The sequence below is a fragment of the Chiloscyllium plagiosum genome, chromosome 31 (genome assembly GCF_004010195.1).
Source record: "Chiloscyllium plagiosum isolate BGI_BamShark_2017 chromosome 31, ASM401019v2, whole genome shotgun sequence".
NCBI classification, from domain to species: domain Eukaryota; kingdom Metazoa; phylum Chordata; class Chondrichthyes; order Orectolobiformes; family Hemiscylliidae; genus Chiloscyllium; species Chiloscyllium plagiosum.
The window spans coordinates 40,757,838-40,775,052 of record NC_057740.1 but is presented as its reverse complement, the minus strand read 5'-3'; the positions used below and the strand labels follow the sequence as shown (position 1 = coordinate 40,775,052).

The 17,215-nt window shown below is 42.2% G+C and overlaps 1 protein-coding gene across 1 annotated transcript in view; it reads left to right on the top strand.

Moving 5' to 3' along the window:
* The first annotated feature begins 1,473 nt into the window (after positions 1 to 1,473).
* pgpep1 (pyroglutamyl-peptidase I) overlaps positions 1,474 to 17,215 on the top strand; it is a 29,732-nt gene continuing 13,990 nt past the window's right edge. Inside the window, exons 1-2 of the mRNA XM_043721479.1 lie at positions 1,474 to 1,601; positions 13,084 to 13,136. Of these exons, the coding sequence (XP_043577414.1) occupies positions 1,565 to 1,601; positions 13,084 to 13,136 (90 nt within the window). The 5' untranslated portion in view covers positions 1,474 to 1,564. The remainder of the gene's footprint in view (positions 1,602 to 13,083; positions 13,137 to 17,215) is intronic.

Below are 17,215 nucleotides of genomic sequence, written 5' to 3'. Positions count from 1 at the left end.
CACTGAATGACATAGCAGACTTGATGGACTGAATCGGGAGTGTGTCGCTGGAAAAGTGTGTTCCTGATGAAGGGTTTATGCCCAAAACGTCTATTCTCCTGCTCCTCAGATGCTGACTGACCTGCTGTGCTTTCCCAGCAACACACTCTCGACTCTGATCTCCAGCATCTGCAGTCCTCGCCTTCTCCTCCTTGATTGACTGAATGGCCAGCTTCTGCTCCTGTCTCATGTGGCCTGAAACAGAAAAGTTGACAGCACTTGACTTGTGAATTTTATTGGAAATAAATTATGCAAACCAATTGGAAAAAACACAGCATGTCAGGCAGCGTCCGAGGAGCAGTAGAGTTGACGTTTGTGTTGTGAGAAACAAAACTCACTCACAATTCAGTCTGAGACAAAGCCTTGGAAACAAGAACATTTTATTCTGCAAGCAGGCAAGCAAGCACGCACTACAAAGCATGTACGCATTCTTATTCAGTTTGCAAGTTGCAGAATCACGCCTCCCTTTTTCCCATTAGTCTAGTCTCATCCTATCATAAGCCGATTACCTCACTTGCTTTTCTCTAATTTTTCCTTATCTGGCTATCCTGCTGTCCTTGTACTTGTTCATTACAGAGCCTTCTTGTTATTTTATTCAGTACCCCCCTTATCATACCATAAGCTTATTTCAAAATGCCCCTACTGCTTCTTTTGTGGTCAGCTACAACACTTTAAAGTTATTTCTTAGATTAAAACTATTTCTTAAAAAAACCTTCTATATTCGTTAAAATCTTAGCCTTAAGTATGCTGCAAGAATCACGTGACCGTTTGTGTAATGTCCCCCCCACCCTCTCCCCCACAGCCCATCTGCAAAAACAACATCTCTAAGCACCACCACCTGCAGAAACTACATTTCTAACCTCCCACAGTGTGGACTCTACTGTGGAGGGGAAGAAGGCTGAGAGTTAAATAGGGGAGTGGGGGTGGGTTGGGGGAAGAGGCAGGTGGGATGGCGATGATTTAGAGGCAAGGCTGAATGCCCAGAGATATGGAAGCTGTAACGGTCAGAGAATGGCACAGAGCTCTTGTGATGTTGCGATAATAGCTCTGCCTCTGGACCAGGTATCAAATCCCACCTGTTCCAGAAATTTTAAAGGGACCGTGGTAATGCCCCTAACTCTGAAACAGGAGACCTGACTTCAATTGGAACCCTGCTCCAAAGGTTGGGCAGCTCAATCAGAATGTCCCTCTGGTCAGAACACCCTGAGAGGACACGTGCTGCAACCTTTCCCGCGCTCCCTGGAAAAGGATACAGAGGGGTGGGCGGGGCTTGCTGACGCAAAACGCCCCTAGTCTCGCTGCGTACGTGTTGACGTAGGATCCTATCGTGCGTGCGTGACGGGGTGACGTAATGGTGGGTCCATTGAGTTGGCCAGAGTCTGAGAGAGAGTGAGTGTGTAAGAGAGAGGAGGGAGAGAGGGAAGGAAGGAGGGAGGGAAGGAGGGAGGGGGTGAGGAAGGAGGAAAAAGGAAAAGCCAGGAGCAGGAGGAAAGAGTTGAGAAGAGGTTGCACTCAGCTGGAGGAGATGGAGAGGAACAGCAACAGGACGGTGGTGGTTACAGGTAAGTGGGATTGTTGCTAATTTGTATCCCTTGCACTTTGTTACAGTCACTGGGCTCTGGCAACACCTCAGCCTGAGGCAGCTTCAGCGTCTGTAGCTCACATTGACAGTGCTTCCCCCACCCCCAAACTCTAAAACCTCCCTCTCCCCACACAATTCTTCCCTCTGCCCCCTTTACTCTCGAGTTTTCGACAGGATCGCCTTTATGTTTACCTGTCTCTTTTTGTGTGACTCCACAGCGTTTCCTTTAAAGTATTGCTACTTGCCTCTGCAAAGTTTTTTTTTGTTCAGCACAACTTCTTGTAAGTGAGACTCTTGCACTTTTGAAGTATAAACACCTGTTGATAAGCGAGTTATAGAAAATAGTGTCGTTACAAATTGCAATTTTTGTCAACAACAGTGAAGTTTGAAAGTGATATATGCACTGCTGTAAACTGTCATTTTCTATTGTTGTAGCTTTCTGTTTGGACTAATCTGAAAGGGACCCAGACATTTAGAAAAAACAGTGGGGCAAGACAGGGAAAAGGTCTGTTTTAGTTTTTTTTTGCTGTGTTGGGCACAGTTGGGGAGCCATTATACTAACTCTGCTGTGCTGCATGTGATACAGAGTTGTACTAGACAAAGAAAGGGACAAGGGAGTTGGTCAGACAGGGGCAGAGTCTGGGCCAGACAGTAAAATTCAGCAGAGGAGACCATGCATGAAAGGCTTGGGATTGTTGTGTGTCTGCAGGAGTGATGTGACTTGGGAGTGTTGTGATTACTTGCCCGACTGCAAATAGCTGGGGTCTTTAACAGAGATTAATGCTTATGAAGTTTAAATTTAGAGATTGCAACTAGTTTCCAGAATTTTTTTCTTTTGAAACTGTTATGTCTAAATAGTGACAGTGATTGTCAAGTTCAGTGTTTACACCAAAGTCTTTGATTAGTGTCATATTTGGAGTGTTTGATTTCACTTTCCACTTCTGTTTTTGCATGAATTTTGTGCTATTTTGAGAGAGACTAATGGGAGATTGGGAAAGAGGAAGTCTGATAAGTAAAAGGCAGACAATATTTATGTGATGTGTTTTATTAGCACTGACAATATTTATTTTGTCTGACTCATTAGAATCTTTATGGAAAAGATTGATATTTCTGGCATTGTCTTAGTACAGCCTCCTAACAGTAATAAGACAATGGATTTGCATAGTGCCTTTCATGACCTCAGAATGCCCTGAAATGCTTTACAGCCAATGAAGTACTTCATTGAAGTATAGTCATTGTTGCAATGTAGGTAATGTGGCAAACAATTAATGCACAAGAAGTGCCTATAAAGAGCAATGTGATAATGACCAGATATTCTGCAAAAACTCTTTTTGTCAGTTGAGAGATAAATATTGGCCACAACACCTTTGGAGAATTCTGATGCTTTCCTACTATAGGAACTCTTGTATCTATCTGAGAGGCTGATGATAGTACCTCTGACACTGCAGCTTTCTGTGTGGGGAGTTATCAACTTTGTTTTGCTGAAGTCTGGTGGAAAAAGGCTAGGCAAGAGTGAGGACTGCAGATTAGAGTTGAGAGAGTGGTGCTGGAAAAGCACAGCAGGTCAGGCAGCATCCGAGGAGCAGGAAAACCGGCATTTTGGGAAGGGCTTTTGCCCGAAACATCGATTTTCCTGCTCCTCAGATGCTGCCTGACCTGCTGCAAAAAGACTGTTCACTAACTATTAAAAGCACTCAAATAAGAAAAGACTCATCCTGCCCCCACACCACCCTTCGCCTCAATGAAGACATGCACTACCCTGTCACATGCTGAGCTGTACAGATCAAAAGCTCTTTGCTATGTCCGCAATGTAACTGTGTAGCTGGAGATTTGGTGTTTTAACTTAAGGATCCATAAACACTGCAGAGGGGAATTAGTCAGACGTGCTGTTAGTGATCACAATCCATCTGCTGGGCTGAATGCTTTCAGGATGCCAGGGGTCTGCTAAACTATTATGTTCCCCCTTAAGTAGCATTGGTGCTCTGAACAAGAGGAATTCATTCATATCCTTGATCTTGTTCTGCTAATCAATTTGAATACAACTGTTTTCTATTTACATTTCATGTATTCACCTTTTGTGGTGCAGTGGTAATGCCCCTTTCCCTGGTTCAAATCCCACCTACTCCAGAGGTGTGTAATAACATATCTGAACAGACTGTTTGTTTGGGAAAAACAGATTAACTTTTTAAAAAAAAAAATCACCTTGATATGGGACTCTCGTGGTGCAGTGGTAGTGTCCCAACCTTTGAGCCAGTGCATCTGGGCTCAATTCTCATCAGCTCCAGAAGTATGCAATAATATCTCTGAACAGATTGATCGGGTCACCAGCTCACGGGTACTTTAATGTGGCAGTAGAGTTCTGGATTATCTAGGGGCTCTTGTGCAATGGTAACATCTGAGTTATAAAGTCATATCATAGATATTTATGAACAAAAATATCTTACATTAGTCTATCTCTCGCATTATGCTGGATTCTTGCCTGATGGATGTTTCTTGTCTCTAGAAGTGGACTCGGGAGGGAGAGCAGCAGCTGCTATCTGGAGATGACCCTGGTTGACAGTGAAACAATGAAGGAATGTCACATACGTTCCACTTCCCAATCTCCAATTTGACTTAATATATTCTTCAGTTGAGTTAAGTCAACAACAGAGTTTTACAGTGCAGTTAATACAGCAAATCTGCCACAGGACGTTTCACAGGACTGTCAGCAAGCAAAATTTGTTATTGGGCTACACAGAGATATTTGGATAAGTGACCAAAAACTTGGTCAAACAGCTAAGTTTTAAGGAAGGTCTGAAAGGAAGAGGGTGGGGTAGGAATTCCAGAGCTTAGAGTTTTGAAACTACTGTCCCACTGTCAATACTGGAGCAATTTTAAATAGAGAATTTGCAAGCGATTAGAATTGAAGGAGCATTGATCTCAGTTGGTAGGACGTAGCACTGGCGATGGGGGTCATCATTGCCAGATCATGGGGTTATTTGGAAACAAAACTGAGGATCATAAAATCCAATAATTGTTGCTCGAGAGCTGAGGGAGGTCAGTGGATATGGGTGATATGTAAATGGAACCTGGCATGGTGAGGGGTTTGGATTTTACTAAACTGTACTGCATCTGACCTGGAGGAGATCGAGACCACTGGACACCAAAATTGACCAGTGTCCTGTTTCTTATCACCCTGCGCAAAAGAAAAACATGTAATTCATTACCTCACAACACTTACCCTATTGCAAGGCATCATTGGTGAGCTGCTATCATTGTAATTTGTGCCTAATCTGTACAGTGTTGTTTAATAAAGTTTTGAAAAGAAAATATGCAATTGTTGATGTGGTGAAGATAAGTGTGCATTAAATTAAAACTGTAACAGGTGAATGTAACAGTATATCTTTCACATGTTTCAAATAAATACTTAATGAGTAACTTAGTTGCAAAGTTCCGTTTCAAATCAAGTTGACAGATGTGTTACTGTGTAAACTGGCTGCACTGTAAGATTTGAACTTTGCATGGTTCATCGCCAGGATGTCATGCCCAACAGACAAACAGAGCAGGAATGTCTCATTGTCACTGTATCCTTTAAGCTTTGACATTCGATCAGGAACAAATACAAACTATTGGGAAACTTGGCAGATCTGGCAGTATCTTTGGAGAGAAAACAATTCATGTTTTGAGTCCAGTAACTTGTCAGCTTCAGGATTTGGGTTATTGCTGACTCAGTGTAGGGACAGAAACCTCGTCATCACTCGACACTGCATCTGTGCTTCTAACTTCAGGTTGGCAATGCAGAGCAAAGATGACAGCAGTAGTGGGTAGCTGTGATCGGGGCTGCACTTCTCTCTTCTCTCAATTACTTAATTAAAAATCGCACAACCTGACGAAGGAGCAGCGCTCCAAAAGCTTGTATATTCAACTAAACCTGTTGGACTATAACACGGTGTTGTGTGATTTTCAACTTTGTCCACCCCATCCAACACTGGCTCCTCCATATCAATGACTTAAGAAATGGTCATGTGAAAGGAAGGATGTAAGAGCATGTATTTTTATAGCTCCTTTCACAATCTCTGGACTTCTGGAAGTGTTTTAAAGCCAGTGAAAGTGTAGTTGCTGATGTAATGTAGGAAACTGAACAGCCAATATGTGCGCAGCAAGATCACACAATATCAAGGTGTGGGTTTTTTTTTGTTGGTCAGAGGTTAAATGTTGAGCCAGAATATAAAGGAAAACTCTTAGCTATTCTTCCAAATATGTCACTTTTGTTTTTTCTTTGTCATCCCCAGAGAACATACAAATTTTCCCTTTTTAATATCTCATTGAAAGCTGTTACCTCTGCCAGTGCAGCATTCACTCAGTACTGCAGTGAGAGCTGGGATTGTGAGAGGAGATCTCTGGATTGGGATTCATTGCAGGCTCAGGTTGTGGTGAGCCACAGTGAAGGATTATCAAAACTGAAGCTGCTGGATAAAGTTTGACCTTAATGATCCCATTCATGTTCCTGTGACTGTAAGTTTTATTTTACTGTAAAATAGCTTCTATTTCTCTTCCCAGTTAAGAATATTCTGTTGTTTGCGTACAAGTCCTTTCAGCATCAATTGTGTGATCAGAGTTTTAATGAGTTTTTTTAGCTGTCTGCTCTGTATCCCAGCCAAAGAGCAGGAATAGATGATTTAGATTAGATTAGATTACTTACAGTGTGGAAACAGGCCCTTCGGCCCAACAAGTCCACACCGATCCACCAAAGCGCAATCCACCCAGACCCATTCCCCTACATTTACCCCTTCACCTAACACTACGGGCAATTTAGCATGGCCAATTCACCTAACCTGCACATTTTTGGACTGTGGGAGGAAACCCACGCAGACACGGGGAGAATGTGTGGAGTATGCACAGTCAGTCGCCTGATTTGTTATACCTTAATTTGCAGGATGAACCTATCTGGACAATTCTGCAATGTAAAACTCAACAAGGATGGAAGATGGCTCTTAAATCTGTATCAGTTAGGTCAAATGGTCATTTCTCTACTTATATGTAACTTTAACTATTCTGTTTCATCTCCGTAATGGGATGAAGTGCTACTGACTTGTGCTACTGTGGCTAATCCTTTCTGCTGAGCTATTATGGACATGTTGTTTGGAATAGGAATCATACCTTCCTGAAGTCGTGGTTAATACCTTCTGAACCTGGTTTCCAAAATGAGCAATAATACATGAAGCAACTTAATCCACCACAGCATCCTTTGCCGAGCATTGACAGAATTTTTTCATGTCTATCTTACACGTGACACCAGTCACATCATTTAAAAAGCACTGTCCTCCTCAACAGATTGGTCCAAAGATTCTAGCAGGGTGAAGAATTGATTCTGGAGCCAATCATGGTAACAGCCAAGTGCTTTTTTTCATTGCTTCAAACACCTTGTATGATAGTTATTTCTAATCAACCATGTTCAGACACCTTACAACACACCTTCTGTGCAGATGGGACTTGAGCGTGCATTTCCTGAAAATTAGAGCCGTAAATTAACACCACAAGTGTAAGCATTTCAAATCAAAATGTTCGAACATATTGTGACATATTTCTGGCATACCTGGGACTTTAACCCAGACTTGCTGGTCTCAGAAGCATGGACAATAATGCTGCACCACAAGTCTCTACGATCAGGCTGTACATTTACTGAACTAAGGATGACCATAGTCTCAGGCTTTTGTATCCTCCAATTCAATGCAAATGATGCCATGATAGATTAGATATGTTTTCAGCAATTACCATGTAAACAATGAGATGTGTTATCAAAGGTTTTTGACTTGCATTCGTCAGGATAGATGCAAGAATGCCAACTTTCAAAGGGGAGATACAAATTATGCTGCATGAATAAAGTGATTGGTTAGCTCTGATTGGTCAAGGTGTTCCCATTGAGAATGCAAGTTGAAAAGCTTCAACAGAATGTCTTTTTCTTTCACCAATACTAAACAAATGTTTTATGCCACCAAGCAAATATTTGTTCATGTGACTCTTTGATTTCCCCTGCTTGTAATGACTATAACAGATTATCTTGTCATTTATCTTTCTTGTACTTGTTGGCTTCTTGTGTGCAAAATAACAACCAAATCTCTGACTCTACAACATTGGCTATGATTTTTATAATGAATTAGTTAGCTGTGAAGTGCTTTGGGACTTGGAGATTGTGGTAGCTGTTATACAAATGCATCTTTTTATCTTTGAAACAGCAAAATCTTAGTCTTTCAAATGTTGAGGTTAGATTCTTGTTTAACCTTTTTTTTTGTATTTTCTATTGTTGTTTGGCATCTGCTATTCTTTGTGCAGAGTTTGATAATTTTGTTCTTCCTGCTCTATAATGTTCTCAGTGCCTACAGCCCCATGAGATCGCTGTGCTCCTTTAATTCTGGCCTCATCTGCATTTATAATTTTCATCATTCTAGTCTTGACGGGCTTGCTTTCAGCTGTCAAGGCCCTATGCACTGGAATTACCTCCCTATGTATCTCCTTCCGTCTCCTCCTTCTCCTTTCGTTCACTTTACAATCGCAAGTTACGATTACCGATACAGCCAAATGCAGTTCAATATATTTCAGCCTCTGAAATCAAGAACCTTTGACAGTCCTTTCTACATTTCGATGTGTACTAATCGTTTTACTTTAAAGATCACCAGTGGGTACCTGTAATGTGGGGTCACTTGCTTTGGTCAGAAAATGCTACTGTTTCACATCAATTGTTTTCAGAAAGTTACTTCCCAATCAAGCAACTAGTGTTCCTCTGTCTCATAACCATGCAACTGTTTTTTTTTGGTTTCATAAAGCCAGTTACTGAACTTGAGCCTGAAATGTTCATCCAGCTTTTGTTCTATGATGTTCCTTTAACAAAGATTTGCATCATATTGTTCTCCAATTACTCACTGTCCAGAGGTTGTGCTTGTGAAGAGACTCAACTTGCAGGTAGAAAGGGTGGTGAAGAAAGCGTTTCATATGTTAACTTTCATTGGTCAGATTATAGAGTACCTGGAGTTCAGATGTCATGTTGTGGCTAGACAGGGCATCAGTGAGGCCATTTTGACCCAGTGCCAGTGAAGGAAAAGCAATATATTGCCAAGTCAGGATGGTGAGTGTCTTGCAGGGGTGGTAGTCCCATGTACCTGCTGTCCTTTTCCTCTCGGGTGTTAGTGTTTGTGGGTTTAGAAAGTGCAAACTAGAGATCTTTGGTGAATATTTGCAGTGCATCTTGTGGGTAGGACATAGTTACACGCTGCCAATGAGCTTTGATGGTGAAGGGAGTGAATGTTTGTCGATGTGGTGCCAATCAATTGGTCTGCTTTGTCCTGGATGGTGTCGAGCTTCTTGAGTGTTGTTGGAGCTGCACCCATCCAGGCAATTGGGGGGCATTCCATCACACTGCTGACTTGTGCCTTGGCTTTGGGGTATCTGCAGGATTCCTAGTCTCTGATCTGTTCTGGTAGTGATTGTATTTAAATGGCTGGTCCATTTCCATTTCTGTTCAATGGCAACCAAAGTGCATTGGACTCTTCCTAACGTCTATCCCCATCTAACTTTTGCATACACTGTAATGGGTTGAATTGCTGCAATTCACCACCTGGACAGCAGTTCCTGTAACCTCCACCACTTAGGGTAAGGGCAGCAAAGGGATAAGAGTAACATCACTTCCAGGTCAAATGCATTGAAGATATGTCAGTTGCTCCTTCTTTATCACTGGGTCCAAATCTTGGAACTCTCTCCATTACAGCACTGTGCAACTAAGACCACAGCAACTAAGAAGGTGGCGCACACACACACACACACACACACACCACCTTGAGTTGTTAGGCAAGGGTACCAACTACTAGCCTTGTCCACGATGCTGACATCCCAAGAATGTGATTTGACAAAATTCTTAACAATTTTCAAGCCCTAGTAGGTCATGGCAAGGACAAATGTGGGAAGCTATTGTCTAAGGAGCTGATCAGCGAAGACTACTTTTTGTCAACATAGTCCGCACGTTGAGAAATAAATCTCATTTGAGCAAAGTTTCTTGGAACAGGAAGAGGACATTCGGCCCCTCCAGTTTGTTCTGCAAATCAGTGAGATGATGGATCTATTCAGTCGCCTTCATTCCATAAGTCTCAATCATCCTTGCCTGAGAACAATTGCTCAGTATCAGTTTTGGAATCTTCAGTTGATTCCAGCTATTATTTAGAGGGAAATTTGCAGATTTCCTTTTAAATGAGAAATTGTTAATAACTGATGTAACCTCAAAATCTGAGCAAGTTGTCTCAGAGTAGATGTCCCCCAGCTCTGGGTCTCCTCCACCATGTCTGGACCTTAATCAACTCCTTTAATTACCTTCAACCCCTCAATTAGATCACTTCTAAAATGTGTGAAAGCCTTGTCTGTATAAGCTGGCCTCATTATTTACCCCTTAGCCCTTGAATTGCTCTGTCTGTTAATCTGGGCTCTCTCGGATTCTCTTGTTTTCTATTGAGGTGTGATGTCCAGGACTAAACTTCTCACTGATGTCCAACATGGAAGGTGGGAGGAGGCCATTCAGGCCTTCCAGCCTGTTCTGCTATTCACCACGATCATGGTTAATTGTCTAAGCTGCCTCTTGAATATATTCAACGTTTCAATGTGTTCATCTGAACTCCAGCAAAAACCGTCCTAACCTAGTCAATCTCTCCTCATATGTAAATCCTGCCGTCCCCGGAGTCAGCCTCAGAAGCTTCACTGCACTTTCTCAGAAAAGGAGACCAAAACCCCACACAATATTCTAGGTGTGGCCTCACTAAGGTGTAACCAGAATGTTTCACACTTGCATTGTTTTTATTACTTTGTGATCTTCATCATAAACTTAGATCACAGTTCTGTGTTCGTGAAGGTTTTTACTTTGATTTGATTTATTATTGTCTTGTGTACCTAGGTGTAATGATACATTTTGAGTGCAGTATACTCATCTTTGGCTGCATGGTAATTGGCAAAAGTTGAATATGTGATGCAGGATGTTGCCCAGTTTGGGAGACAGTGGGATGGGCCTGGGTAGATTTGCGGTAAAATAACTTTCACTGGCTGAAATCTGCTTTGATTCGATGTCAGAGTTTTAAGGACATAGATCTGACCCTAACAACACCACCCACTCCAATCTGTCACATCTATACAGTAAAACATTTGATGCTCGTGTTAATTTTCTGTAGTCTGCTAAAGGTGACATTGCATTGTGAGACTATGGCTGTCTTCCTGCAGTGAGAAGTTTGTTTACCTGAAGGAAAATAAATCCTGTGGCTGCAAGAGTGGCACTGATGCTAGTGATTCTGTGGCAAATAACTCACCTTCCTGTCTCCTGAATCTATCCATTATCTACAAGGCATGTCAGGAGTGCAACATAAACCCCCCCCCCCGCCCACTTACCTGGAAGAGTGTAGTTCCAAAAAGCTCAATAGCATTCAGAATGCAGGGGACACAGAGGCCTATTTGGTTGGCACACTATCCAACATTGACTCCCTCCACCACCAAAACATATTGGCAGCAGCGTGTACCATCTCATAGGGTCATAGAGATGTCCAACCCGTCCATGCTGACCATATATCCTAACGTAATCTAGTCCCATTTGCCAACGCTTGGTCCATATCCCTCCAAACCCTTCCTATTCATGTACCCATCCAGATGCCTTTTAAATGTTGGAATTGGCAAACAGCAAAAGCAGTAATTGTGCAGATTCACTGCTGTGTCAGTTTCTTTCTCTCTATCTCTCTACCTCACTGAACGTACGCTGCCTATTGTCTGTCTTCTCCCTTTTAAAAGTGCCGTTGTACTCAATGTATTTAATGCAATTGAGATTGGTTGGAGCTCATCGCCTGTAAGTTCCTCTTGAAGTCACACATCATTCTAACTTGGAAATGTATCACCTTTCCTTCAGTGTCGCAAGGTTAAAATCCTGGAATTCCCTCCACAGAGGCATTGTCCCCACATCTAAGGACTCCATTGGTTCAAGAAGTCAGCTCACCCACAAGCTTCTGAAGGGCAGTTGGGAACAGGCAATAAATGCTGACCAAGCCTCTAATGCCCAAACCCCATGATCAAATACATGCAAAGACCCAGTCTGTGTAACCTCTTGATCCTTTTATTATTCTTAGGTATGGGATATAAAAATTAAAACATATTAGTTGACAATTATGTCATGTTAGAAAGACCATAATGGCTTTATTCATGCACCGTGATTTCTCTCACAAACAGCAGTGAGACATATAATGCATTAAGTGATGTGATTTAGAGAAATGGCAGATGGAGTTCAGTCTGGACAAATCCGAGGCGATACATTTTGGAAGTTGCAATTCCAGAGTGAACGATTTAGTAAATGGAAAAGTCCTGGGGAAAATTGATGTACAGAGAGATCTGAGTGTTCAGGTCTATTGTACTCTGAAGGTGGTAACGCAGATCGATAGAGTGGTCAAGAAAGCATACGGCATACCTTCCTTCATCAGATGGGGTATTGAGTACAAGAGTTGGCAGGTCATCTTACAGTTGTATAAGACTTTGGTTCGGTCACATTTGGAATACTATGTACGGTTCTGGTTGCCACATTACCAAAAGGATGTGGATGCTTTAGAGAGGGTGCAGAGGAGGTTCCCCAGGATGTTGCCTGGTATGGAGGGTGCTAGCTATGAAGAGAGGTTGAGTAGATTCGGATTATTTTCATTGGAAAGGAGGAGGTTAAGGGGAGACCTGATTGAGGTCTACAAAATTGAGGAGAGGTGTAGACAGGGTGGATGGCAAAAAACTTTTTCCCAGACTGGAGGACTGTATTACTAGGGGTCATGAGTTCAAAGTGACAGGGGAAAAGTTTAGGGGAGATATGCGTGGAAAGTTTTTCATGCAGAGGGTGGTGGGTGCCTGGAACATGTTGCCAATGGAGGTGGTAGGGATGGGAATGATGGCATCATTTAAGATGTATCTAGACAGATACATGAATGGGCAGGGAGCAAAGGGATACAGATCCTTAGAAAATAGGCTGCAGATTGAGAGGATCTGGATCGACGCAGGCTTGGAGGGCTGAAGGCCTGTTCCTGTGCTGTTCCTTCTTTGTTCTTTGTTCTAGTGTTGGTGGTTGAAGAAGAAATAATGCAAGGACCCTTGTTCTTTGATGTAATAATGTGAGATGTCTTGCACACACCTGAGAGGTGGATGGGGCCTTAGGTTAAAACCATCTGTGAGTCTGCATCTCTGACAGTGCAGCACTCCCACTGCACTGAGTATTAACCTGGATAAAGTCAGTCAGCCTCTGGAGTGGGTCTTGAACTCCCACATTTGGCGCTGAAGCTAATACCTAAAGTGGGTTAACACTTGGCTCAAAAAACTGCACAAAAGATTGTCGTACGTGTTTATTGCGAATATTTGAATAGCTTGAATCTGAAGAATAAAGTTTGTTTTTTATTTCCTAGTGTTGTAATGTTGAAACACTTTGATTTTTTTTTTAGGATTTGGTCCCTTTGGAGAACACACGACCAATGCCAGCTGGGTTGCTGTGCAGGTAAGCTGACTGTTGATGTTTGGTAGTTATAAAAGTGAAATGTTAGTGTAGTGGTTAGCTTACTGATTTCACACCTCACCTCCTCTTGTCTCCACTCACACCCTCCTCCCCAATCTCTAATCTCTGCCACCTCCAACCCTCTGGGATCGCTCTGTTTTAATTCTGACCTGAGCACCCCCAATTTTAATTGCTCCATCAATTGCACCTTTATCTAACCCTGAGCTCAGAATCCTGTCTGTCTAAACTTTTCCTTTCTTTAAAATTCATTTTCCGCCTTCATGATGCATCTGAAAACCTAACCGTTTGACTAAGCTCGTGACCGTCCACCCTAGTGATTGCCGGTTGGGTCTCAGTGTCTAATTGCTTTCTATAGTACTCCTGCAAAGTGCCTTGAGGCATTTAATTGCATTAAGGATGCTACATAAATGCAAGGAGTTGTTCACAAGTAATCCAGAGGCCCAGAATGAACTTCTAACAATGTCAGTCCATATCTCGTCAATGGCTGTTTGAGAGTTTGAACTCTCAAATCTCGAAATAAAGTCAGTAAACATGACCATGAAGCTGTTGGCTTGTCCAAGAGACAAAATACATATCAATTGGTTTGGTTTCTACAAAGGGTCAAAACTGCAGTGGTTCAGGAATGAGTCTTCTCATTGCCTTCTCTCCAAGAGGATGACTAATATTGGTGAAAAGATGAAAATTGAAGTGTTTCTTTCTCCTCTTTGTCAGCTTTAAGTATTCAGCCGAAAGGTATTGTTTCTGATAATACTGAAGTCCAGGATTTGGAGCTTGATGCACAACTTTTGACCCAGATCTGAGCATAAGAACAAGTTAACAAATAGTGGACAGTCAAAGAGCCTTTTAGACAGTAGGAACAGGAGTAGACCATTCAGCCCCAAACGTGTTTTGTTATCTAATTAGAATTTGACTGGTCTTTGTCTGCTATAGGAAAGATGTTGTGAAACGTGAGAGGGTTCAAAAAAGATTTACATGGATATTTCCAGAGTTGGAGGGTTTGCCCTACAGGGAAAGGTGGAATAGGCTGTGACTATTTTCCTGGAGTGCTGGAGGCTGAAGGGTGACCTTACAGAATTTGATAAAATCATGGATAGGGTGAATAGATAAGGTCTTTTCTCTGGAGTAGGGAAGTCCACAACCAGAGAGCATAGGTTTAGGGTGGGAGGGGAAAGATATAACAGGAGCCGAAGTGGCAACCTTTTCACACAGAGGGTGGTACGTGTATGGAATGAGCTGCCAGAGGAGATTAGATTAGATTAATTACAGTGTGGAAGCAATGGTGGAGGATGGTACAATTACAGCATTTAAAAGGCATCTGATGGGTACACGAATAGGAGGGGTTTAGGGGAATATTGGCCAAATGCTGGCAAATGGGACTAGATTAATTTAGGACATCTGGTCAACGTGGGTGAGTTGGACCAAAGAGTCTGTTTCTGTGCTGTACATCTCTATGATGTGCCTTGATTCCATAACTCTTCAATACCATTACCTAACAGAAAATATATCAAACTTGGCTTTGAAACTTTCACTTGAATTTGATCCTTAATAGTTCTGATTATGGAGAGAGAGTACCCTATTTAGATCATCCTTTGTTGAAGAAATACCTAGGCCTGATTTGAAGAGACCGGGGTCCCATATATTGTTGACCCCTCCATTAGCTCGGTGTACTGAGTATTTTCGATACACATAATAAGGTGCCTCAGCACAACCTTCTCGCAGAGTTTAGACACTGGGCAACAAATTCTGCTCAAGCCAGCGATACCCACATTCCCTGAATGAATTAAAAGAAAACATTAGCGTCATGGCTGTAATCTTTAGAGTGAAGAAAGCCAGTCTTTTTAAGATTGAGGCAATTAAATGATAATCCTGATTTACAGACCAGGTGGGGAGATGCTTTTAAGAGTGCAGGTCTTTTTACAGAGCCCTTTGGCCACTTCCTGGTTGTAATATGGTTTCATGCATGAGCTCAATATCGACTTCTAATTGTGTTCCTCTCCTTGCCCTCCACCCCACCCCCACCCCACGCACCCGACATCGACCCTAAACATACTCACGAGCTTTGTACTATTTATTAGCACTGATCCAGACAGCAGGCAGTGGGAATGAGCCAGCACAAAGGCAAAGCGACCAGACGTCTGTTCCCTAGGCAACGGGATCTGCATTTTCATCAGAGAGGCATCAATCAGAAATGTTTAACGTTGGTCAGTTGTCTGTGTGATGATGGCAGGCCTGCGTTTTCCGTTCCTTGAATGACTCCCAAGATTGCACCAAAGAAGCTTTCCCATGTTGAAAATCACTTGTGGTCTGAGCTGTACACAGACATGTATTTAAAACAAAAAATTGTAACCTATTCACAGAATATACATTTCCTGAAAGGTTTCATGCCAATAGATATAAAAGAAATGCAATCACTTTCTGTTAGGGTTACCAATCTTTCAAATATGCCTGGATATTCCCGAAATTGGAAAATTAATCTCCCAGACACCACTGTGCGCAAGAAAAATTCTGGAGGCATTGCATATTTTAAATTTCTTCAACATTTTATCGGTTAAAAAAACAAAATTGGAGACTGAGGTCTGTAAAAGGGCTGTTGGACTGGGATGTCATATAATGCGAGTTCTAGGAATATTGTCCAACCAGATTTGGCAACCTCATCAACTCTGTCGTCTTCAGTTTGTGTCTAATTGTGTCTCTTTTCCTTTTTCACGTGGTAGTTTTACTCTAGAGGATTGGAGCTGGCCATTGGCAGCCGGGATCTCTGACACACAGTGGAACAGCACCATTTCGGCCCTGGCTTTCTAGGTAGCACTTTCCTTTCTGAGTCAAAAGGTCATGTGTTTGAGCCCTGCTCCAGGCACCTAATTGTGTAATCCAGGTTAGCATTCCCAGTACTGAGCGAGAACTGCACTGCCTTTTCAGTGGCTCTTAACTGAGTTTCTGTCTACCTCCACAGCTGAATATGAAAACTCCCAGGTGTCCCTTTCTCTCCGGTGTCCCTTTCTCTCCGGTGTCCCTTTCTCTCCGGTGTCCCTTTCTCTCCGGTGTCCTGTTTTGAGACATATCCCTCAACTACCAAAGAACATTATTTGGTTATTATCACATTGTTTGCGGGATTCTACTGAGCACAAATGTGACTACGATCTGACAGTATTTGTTAGTTGAGCACTTTGTGGTGTCCTGAGGCCATGAAAAGTGCTATACAAATGCAAGACATTTTTCAACCAGTCAAATGCATTTGAGACACCATATTAGGTTGGGCACATCAGTGGCTGAGAACCCCTGGTTAACTGGGTAAATGATTGTTTATGTAATTTCTGTTTTGAGGTTGTTATAAAACAGCTATCAATTTGTATGCATTGCAAGGCATCATTGCTGCAAATAGCTCCTCTCAAAAGCCTGCTCTCCTAACTTGATGCAGTATCAAAACTTTTGTTCCTGTACCTTTTGGATTTGTAAGAGGATTTCAAACCACGAGCATTGGTCTGATCAGTCACAGACTTTGAAACTTTGGATTTAGTCTCTTCTCCTAAATCCCTGCACATTGATACATCCAGGCAATTAAAACCACGTGCATAAATACTTGTCAGTCATGTTTTCTCTTTATTTCTTTCCTACCAGTCTCTCTGCAATTGATACCATTAAAGACAAGGTATTTACTCCATTCCAGTGATTAACTATAATAAACCACCTCCTCTACATCAGCTGTTATTGACCTGGATCCTAAAGGTCCACACAGTAGGCTTCTGTTCCTAACAGCTGAAAGGATTAATGGGAACTTTAAACAATGATGTCTGTGGGAGGTGAGGGATATACAGATTCTAAGTTTGCTCAAAAAAAATCCCCTAGTCTTTGACCTTTACAGTCAAAGGACAGAAGTGCTGACTCTACTGTTAGGTTTGGTTTGGTATCTCCCTAATCGATTCAAGGGTAGCCTGCTCCTTGTTAAAAGGTAATGAACATGTGTGAGAGGACTCTTTGAACTCTCAAAGCGGGAGGAATCCGCAGACTGCTGCTTCAGACTTGGGTAAAAGTTTACGGATTCGGAACTTTGGTCAAATATA